Source organism: Oryza glaberrima, chromosome 2 (assembly GCF_000147395.1).
Source record: "Oryza glaberrima chromosome 2, OglaRS2, whole genome shotgun sequence".
Taxonomy (NCBI): Eukaryota; Viridiplantae; Streptophyta; class Magnoliopsida; order Poales; family Poaceae; genus Oryza; species Oryza glaberrima.
In genome coordinates, this window is record NC_068327.1 from 5,312,088 (window position 1) to 5,320,464 (window position 8,377).

At 44.1% G+C, this 8,377-nt stretch overlaps 2 protein-coding genes and 1 non-coding gene across 4 annotated transcripts; 2 read left to right on the forward strand and 1 right to left on the reverse strand.

Annotated features, from left to right (window-relative positions):
* The first annotated feature begins 3,194 nt into the window (after positions 1 to 3,194).
* Positions 3,195 to 4,762, forward strand: LOC127761281 (putative disease resistance RPP13-like protein 3). Its single transcript, XM_052285553.1, has one exon. The coding sequence runs from the start codon at positions 3,195 to 3,197 to the stop codon at positions 4,740 to 4,742; it is 1,548 nt and encodes a 515-aa protein (XP_052141513.1). The 3' UTR covers positions 4,743 to 4,762.
* On the reverse strand, positions 4,264 to 6,923 carry LOC127761282 (peptidyl-prolyl cis-trans isomerase FKBP16-1, chloroplastic). 2 transcript variants are annotated; one of them, XR_008015228.1, is made up of 9 exons: positions 6,807 to 6,923; positions 6,528 to 6,716; positions 6,381 to 6,415; positions 6,070 to 6,163; positions 5,878 to 5,938; positions 5,715 to 5,760; positions 5,509 to 5,579; positions 5,004 to 5,348; positions 4,264 to 4,725 (listed from the first exon to the last, which is right to left on the reverse strand). XR_008015228.1 is itself a non-coding variant. In XM_052285555.1 (8 exons), exons 1-8 carry the CDS (start codon positions 6,866 to 6,868, stop codon positions 5,271 to 5,273), a joined length of 636 nt encoding a protein of 211 aa, XP_052141515.1. In that variant the 5' UTR covers positions 6,869 to 6,923; the 3' UTR covers positions 4,861 to 5,270. The 2 variants fall into 2 exon arrangements, 1 of the variants encoding a protein (XP_052141515.1); XM_052285555.1 differs by lacking the exon at positions 4,264 to 4,725 and having other exon boundaries at positions 4,861 to 5,348.
* An 87-nt stretch (positions 6,924 to 7,010) lies between these two features.
* TRNAL-AAG (transfer RNA leucine (anticodon AAG)) lies at positions 7,011 to 7,091 on the forward strand. Its single transcript has one exon. It is a non-coding gene; the product is annotated as a tRNA-Leu (tRNA).
* The last annotated feature ends 1,286 nt before the right edge of the window (positions 7,092 to 8,377 follow it).

Sequence of the window (8,377 nt, forward strand, 5' to 3'; positions counted from 1 at the left end):
GGGATCGTCGGTACCAGGGTATATGCGAGATTGAGGTAAAAAAGATGGAGGCAAGGATATTTATACAGGTTCGGGCCCCTGAATTGTCAGGTAATAACCCTACATCCTGTTGGCCGAAGCCGGTATTGCTCTTATTCATCATAATCACACCAGTACAATATTTGGGGTAGCCTATCTAACTGTTGTCGACATGGCGGTCTGAAGGTCTGACTCATAATCGACAACAGGGTAGTCTTCCTCCTCGAGTCCGTGCCCGGCGAGATCAGAGATAGCGCTTTCGTCTCTCCTGACAGTATCCGGAGACACCGTAGGGGACTAAGTCGATATCCGGCGTCTTGTCTTGGCGTATGTTGGTTTGTATGTTGTAACTTTGTGGCGTCTATGTTGTCCGTGGTGGGTGTCTCCCATGGTGGGTGTGTCCCATTGTGGGTGTGTCCCCTCTCCTCCTAGGGGGTCTTGTATTTATACCCATAGGTGTCCCATTGTCCAAGTAGAATTAAGGAAACCAATATAGATACAATCCGAGTAGTCCTTGTCGTTTCCATGTAGAACTCTTTTGTCTTTCCTTATGCAGAACTCCTCCTATATTCGAAGATTGTTTCCGTATAGAATATTGTATATGGTGGATCCTGCCGAAATTTAGTCAACTACTATTAGGTATGTGGTATGTGGTATCCATGACCCTGACAATAACCATATAAAGTTGTTAGCCTACAAGCAAAGAATATTATTATGTAATTAACAAAATGAAATGGGTTCTTTTGCAAAACTTGTTGGTAAAAAGGTTAATGGCCCTGTATCAGGCCTCTGACACTCGGTACCATGGACGGTTGTGTTTACTACTGTAGTTTCTACAGGATGGAAGAGAGGATGCTGCGGTTACGTGGCAGCAGGAGCCATGGCTGCCGTACTTCACCGAGAATAAAGATTTTATAGGATTTATTGGGGTTCATGTTGCAGCTACTACATATTTATAGGCCATTTTCTTTTCTCTCCTCTCTCTTTTATATAAATACAAATGTGATATGACAATTTGTATAACCCATTTCCATCATCTTAGGCCCTGTTTAGTTCTCCCACAAAAATTTTATATCTTATCACATCGAACGTTTGAACACCTACGTTAAGTATTAAATATAGACTAAAAAACTAACTGCACAGATTGCGGCTAATTTGCGAGACGAATTTTTTGAGCCTAATTGTTCCATAATTTGACAATGTGGTGCTACATTAAACATTTGCTAATGATAGATTAATTAGGCTTAATAAATTCGTCTCGCAGTTTACTGACGGATTCTGTAATTAGTTTTTTTATTAGTATCCGAACACCATACGACACTCTATATAATCGATGTGACACGCTAAAAATTTATACCCCTAAATCTAAACACCCTCTTACTTGTATTGGCGCTGAGCATTCTCCAGGACTGACAGCAAAAGAGTCTGACATCTAAACACACGGCAAAAGAAAACAACACTTTTAAGTTTTAACTCCATAAAACTAGACATCGGAAAGCCCATCCACCGGTCGCCATCCTCCTCTATTTGCAACCCTTTTCCATTTCTGCGTAACCATCGTCGTTTTGCATAACACCTGAAAGGGTGATTTTATAATGATTATGTTGTTGACAACATAATCATTTCTAATAAGCCACAACGACCAGCCAAAGTGCTGACATGTTTCCTCCGTTCTCTCTTACTTGACACGGTTGACAAGCTTGATTTTATCTTTGACCAATAAAAAGTACTCCCTCTCTACTTTAAAGTATAGGGTATATTTTATTTTGTTAGAACAAGACTTAGACCAATAATTACTCTATTACACTATAATTTTTTTAAAAGATATTGATGTTGTTAGATTTGCCTTAAAAATATGAATTTCTTTCATATAATTATACTTTTGTGACATAAATAATATATTAGAGAAGCAATTGTTAATCAAAATCTTATTCTAATAAAATAAAATACACCCTATATTTTAAAATAGAGAGTACTACCTTCATTTTTAAAATATATATCGATATTGATTTTTTAACCATTTGTCTTATTTAAATTTAAATCATACTTAAAGAATCTTAAATAATAAATCAATTAAAAAAATGACAATTACATAAATTTTTAAAGAGTAAATTACACTCATGGTACATGAACGTGTGAGGTAGGTATAAATAAGGTAAAACAATTTACAAATTGCTCATCCCGGTATAATAACGTGCCTAGTGAACCTAGTCCAAAACAATCTACACATTCAAAAATGATTGAATATATAGTACCAGAATGACACACATGGCAACGTACCCGTCGACAGCGAGACGTCCGTGGTGACTTCATCAGTCCCAAGATATATCGGCCCAGTCTTCCAGAGGTGCTCATAGGGGTAAGGTGTAGGTGTGTGCATTCATAGGAGGAAATATATGCGTGTTATGAGTGTCTGCGTTTGTACCATGTTTCTTAAAAAAAAAAGAGTGACACACATGCATGCTAGTAGTTATTTGTACTTGTGCTTTGTAGAACATAGTAGTCAACAATAATAATTATGTTGCAATCTTTTGTTGGCTGCTTGCCCTACCGTAGTACGGATTTTATTTTTCAGAATAAAATAAGTATGCTTGCAAAGGTTTCATCAAGACTGATCAATTTTTCTTGCGTGAATTGTTTTGGCCTGGTTCGCATGAACTAGCCAAGTTATTGCAAAGAATACGAGCAATTTACATGTTGGTGTATCTATTTGTACACATCACGCAAAGTTCATGTACAACATAGTTTACTCATTTAAAATGAGATGAATAGACGAGCATATAACAAAAAGTTAATGCCATCGTATATTAAAAAATTGAAGGAGCTATGCAACTTTTTTTTTTTTCAATATTTAACTTTTTTTGCAAAAATACGAGCGTTCAAAGTTTTTATATACATAATATACTCCATAATAAAAACTATCCAACATCAAATAAAAATAAACAGAAAGAGAGAGTAATGCAAAAATTCCTGTGTCCCCCTCGGCCCCTCCATGGAAAGAGACATGATGCAAATCCTACCCTAATTTTAAAGTTTGACTTAAAATATGTTCAAAATGGTATGTATCCAAATAAGTGGGATATAATAATCATATAATGGGTGCTTAGTCTAATCCCGTCTGACTTTGCACCAGATTTGAGCCGTTGAGCTCGTTTCCACCACCTTCGAATTCCCACATGGCCAGCGACGCCATCGTCTCCGGCGTCGTCGCCGACATGGTCGGCAGGCTCATGTCCCTCGTCGCCGGCCAGCTGCGCGACCGGCGGGGCGACGCCGAGGAGAAGCTGCGCAGGCTGCGGCGCCTCGTCGTCAGGATCGAGAGCGCGGTGGAGGCCGCCGAGGCGAGGCGGATCACCGGCCGCGCGCTCCTCGCGTGGCTCTCCGAGCTCGTCGACGGCGCGCTCCAGGGCCGCTACTTCCTCGACGCGTTCCCCGTGGCGACGGATCACGACGGCGGCGGGCGCCGCGAGGCGGCGGTGGCGAACCCGCTCAACCCGGCCAAGCGGCTGCGCGTCGCGGCGAGGAGGCTGGTGTTCTGGGACGGCGGCGCGGCTGCGGAGCTCGACGGCGTCCTTGCCGACCTGGAGAGCGTCTCCGGCGATCTCACCGGGTTCATCACGATGCTGCAGAGCTGCCCGCCGGCGCTGCACCGGCCGCTGAACACGAACATCTACGCCGACAGCCAGATGTTTGGCCGGCAGGTCGAGAGGCGCCGCGTCTTCGACTTCTTGCTGCATGACAGCGACGGCGATGGCGGCGGCGAGCCGGCGGGGGCAGAGCTCGCCGTCCTCTCGATAGTTGGCCGCCAAGGCCTCGGGAAGACGACGCTCGTGCAGCACGTCTGCAACGACCTCGAGGTTCGCCGCCGCTTCTCGCTGATCATTGAGCTGGACTTCCATTGCTTGAGCCTCATGGCGGCCGGCGAGACGGCGCTGCTCCTGCGCTCCATGTTCGCCGGCACCGGCGGCGCGGCGAGCGCCACCACCACCAGCGTGTTCGGCGACAGCGGCGAGACGCTGGCACTCCTCGAGCGGAGGCTGCGCGGGGTGAGGTTCCTGGCCGTGTTCGACAGCGTCGACGAGCGGAGGCGGCGGGTGATCGACGCGATCATGCCGACGCTGCGGCGCGGCCGGCGAGGGAGCAAGGTCATCGTGACGAGCAGGCACGCCGAGCACGTCGCGGGCCTCGCCGCCGCCGCCGCGGACACCATCACCCTCCGCCCCCCGCCGCCGGCGGAGTACTGGCTCTTCTTCAAGGCGCACGCGTTCGGCGGCGCGGACGCCGAGGCCGACCCGCGGCTGGTGGCGGCGGGGCAGGCCATCGCCAAGCGGCTGCGCCTCGCCGCCTCCTTCTTCGGCGGCAAGATGCTCGCCGCGCTGCTGCGGTCGCGCCCCGACCCGCGCTTCTGGCGCACCGTGCTGAGCAGCGGCGCCGCCGACCTGCCGTGCCTCGGCTACGCCGACGACGCCGTCGCCGGCCGCCTGTTCCCGCCGCACGTCACCTTGCAGAGCGTCACCATGTCGCGCTCGCCGGAGAGAGGAATCCTCAGTCTCCAGGACTCCTGTTTGGTTACTCCTCCGGCGACTCAGTCCGGCGATCACCACCGCCGCCGCCGCTCGCCGGAGTTGCCCGTGTTGCTGTGCAAGTCAGTCTTCCCTTCCTACTGCATCTACTACACCGCTCATTGCACGATCAGTGACAGTGACACTGACAACAAACAATGAATTATTCCAGTGTTCTAAACAGATTATTCACCGGATTAGTGACGCGGATTATCTACTTGATTATTAACAAATTAACTATTATATTGTAGAGTACAAACCTAACAAATAGAATAGGTTAGAACAAAGTGGTAATGCAGTAGAAGCAATTTGTTTTTGATAGATCACATTTTTAGAAGCATAGAACAGATAATCCGCGGAAATAATCCGGTGAATAACTAGGGAAAAAAACAGGGCCTCAATTTTTTTTTGCACGAATAGTACCAAAAAATGGATGGTTGCGCCGTTCGTCGTACAAATTTGACTCAGGAATGGATGGTGATCTGAAGAAGACTGGCTAGATGCAGTTCATTGTCTCTTTCATTGATTCAACTTGCTGCTAGTTGCGTTTCAAATCAGCAAGTGATCACTGTATCTTATACATATGAAACAGTACAGTTTTCTGAGTTTATTCTGAAAGAGAAATGCATATTCTTTGAAGAGTGAACACTATAGGATGTGATGATTAGATAATGGCAGAAAAATTCAGGGTCAGAGGACCTTGAGCAGCTGAACCTCAAACACCAGAGGCTCCTTGGCATGTGACAGGAGGCTTCGCCGTGGACCGAACTGCGATCGCAATCAAATTAAGTGCAAATATGATCAAAATCACAGACAAGGAATATGTTGAAACAATCAGCTTAGTTCAAATCAAGTGGAAAAACGACAGAAAAAATGCAATATGTTGCAGCAATCAGCTTAGCTCATCAGGTAGTTTTGTAACTTGTACCTCTTCTGGTATGGGCTGCAAGCTCTCATCAGTGTAACCTACTTGAGGAGGTATCAGAGCTCTCCTCTTACCTACACTCAAGCCATGAACAGATGGAAAACGTTAATGTGCTTAAAAACCATGGTATTTTCAGAGATGAAAAACATTGTTCTTAAAGTGATTAGCATGCAGAGTTTCAGTATGCTGTAATTCAGCAATCTAATTACCTCCTGTTTTCATTCCAACGATGACGTCTTTGAGACCTCGAATCATCTGTAAATGACTTAAAACAAGACTATTAAACCAGATATCAGAATAACTCAAAACTGTTGAAAAATGTGAGGATATGTGAATGATGCGAAGTTTTCAGGAGCGGAGCTAATTAATAACCTCTTTTCCATCAAGTGCAAGTGTGACCGGCTTACTCTCGCCGCTAAACTGGTCAACCGTGCTGGATCACAGAGTGCAGCTAATGAGATCAAAGAAATGAATGGACATGGACAGATTGTACTGACACTGATAATCCGTACATGACATGAGGTCTCTTGAGCTGAATTTGTACCCAGTGTCATCTTTCCTCACCTATGCACGAAATAACCATTTGCGCGGCGGCACACATAGTTGAATTGCACGACATCTCCTTCACGTGCTTCTGGACCCTCGCCATCCACAACATCTTGATCAAATATGGAGAAACATGAGTTCTTTCATGAGCAGACAGATATAAAAAAAACGGGACATTCAATTATTTGATACTCTTAAGATGTGCCAATTAATGATTCGCCACTCGCTGTCTATGACATGTAGGATCTCATGTATCTATGACATGTGGGTCCAGTGGCAAATCCTTTAGAACCACTGGTAACAGTAATTGCAATGTATGTATATTTTACCTTCAAGCTTCACTCCACTGTCCAGCTTTCTGTACCTGAAGACTTCAGAAGGGAAATCAAATCAGATCGGATTCAGTGACCATCGAAATTCGAAAATTCCATCTCAATAAAAGATCTCATCAACACCAACCAGATGAGCATGATCACCTGATCACATCAGGCTCCAGCGTGGCGGCACGGGCAGGCATGTGGGCGAAGAAGAGATCGACGCAGCAGGAGGCCGCGGCCGCGGCGGCGCCGCCAAGAATCGCCATCTCCGACACCGCCCTCCTCCTGGAAACCACCCCGCACGCCGCCGCCCTCGCCGGCGGAGATCTCCCCGGCCGGCGCCGGCATCTGATCGAGAGCGCGCCCAAGAACAGCAAGCAAGCTCAGACCCCGAGAAAAGAACACATCCAGGAGAACTTCTCCGCGTGCCGCATTTACCTTGGAGATGGAGAGGCGCACGGCAACGGGTTGGTCAATCTCGTCAGCGACGCGGGCGCCATTGTCGTGGATTGGAGGAAGCGAAGCCTGGATGGTGTGCCTGTGAGGTGGAGGTGGACAGCGGGAGGGAGAGGGCGGCTTATCCGACGAAGGCGCACTGAAAGATTTTGATTATAAATCTAAATAAACGCACTGACACCAAAAGTTGATATGGCCGAGTTGGTCTAAGGCGCCAGATTAAGGTTCTGGTCCGAAAGGGCGTGGGTTCAAATCCCACTCTCAACACTCATTTTTTATTTTAATTTTTAAAAATCGAATCTAACTTCTTGAAAAGGACTTTAGTTTTTTATTTTATTTTTTAAAAATCGAATCTTTTTTAATTCGAATCTAACTTCGAAGTGTACTTTAGATAAAAACTGACTTGGTTTAACACTCCTTTTTTAGTTTTTTTTTTAAAAAAATCGAATCTAACTTCTTGAAGTGTACTTTTGAGGGGATGAGGGGAAGATAAAACTTAAGTCAAAAGTTACTCCTTGGAGTGGAGTTTAGCTAAAACTGACTTGGAGTGTTCATTATTCATTTTTTATTTTACTAGAAAAAAATGCCCGTGCGTTGCAACAGGTGAAGTCTATTTTAATCTTATTATTGTTATATGATTTAGTTTAGATAAAATTCACTCTGGGAGTTCGCTTGGATATATATTTTTTTAGAAAATCATGAATTGCAGTTAGGAGTCCGATCATTCCAAGTTAACATGCGAGTTTTTTTAAATAGATTTATTATATGATTCCTTCATTATTACCAAAAGTGAACGATTTTAAAAACCGACTCAAATACGGATATGTATTTTCAAAAGCAAACAAACTTAAAAACCGACTCATACACGGATGACGTACCAAAATACCGGTAAAAACATCTTTAATTTTCATAATAGTATTTTATTTAAATCAAAACACACTTCATGGAGTGGATTTTTTTTTTGAAAACTAACGTACCAAGATACCGGCAAAAATATCTTTAATTTTCATAATAGTATTTTATTTAAATCAAAATACACTTCACGGAGTGGATTTTTTTTTTTAGAAAACTGACTTGGTGTGTTCATCATGTTGGATCTGGCTTGGAGTGTGCATTATTCTACTTTTTTTTTATTTTTTAAAAATCAAAACTTACTTCTTCGTGTGGATTTTCGATAAAGTGACTTGGAATGTTCATTATGATAAAAGTGGGATGTTAAAAAAATAAAGAAGAGAGATTCTTTCTTACTCCTACAAAGAGTTCAGATTGGGGAATCCTGTAAAAATTTTGTAAAAACAATTTTCATGCTATATGATGCGTTCGACCCTATATGCGATGGCCACCAATACATATAAATGTTAGTCTAGAGTGAAAGTAGAAAACCATTACGACCTCTCTAATGACGAAAACCCTAAACTCACAACTTCATAACATCTGCCGGAATGATAACCTTTCAGAACAGTAAATAACGAATCTAGTTTGGCAATATTTTGCATGGTTATTTCAAATATCCACAACTCTACATCCTAAAAGTACAAGCTATATCGTGTCAT

What these genes read in the sequence shown, in the direction of transcription:
- LOC127761282 (XM_052285555.1), bottom strand. Translation starts at nt 6,868, where the DNA reads ATGGCGCCCGCGTCGCTGACGAGATTGACCAACCCGTTGCCGTGCGCC. An exon ending in TGCGCCTCTCCATCTCCAAG is followed by an intron (nt 6,717 to 6,806) that starts GTAAATGCGGCA and finishes GCTCTCGATCAG; the next exon opens with ATGCCGGCGCCGGCCGGGGA. An exon ending in TGCAGCCCATACCAGAAGAG is followed by an intron (nt 5,349 to 5,508) that starts GTACAAGTTACA and finishes TTGCGATCGCAG; the next exon opens with TTCGGTCCACGGCGAAGCCT.
- LOC127761281 (XM_052285553.1), top strand. Translation starts at nt 3,195, where the DNA reads ATGGCCAGCGACGCCATCGTCTCCGGCGTCGTCGCCGACATGGTCGGC.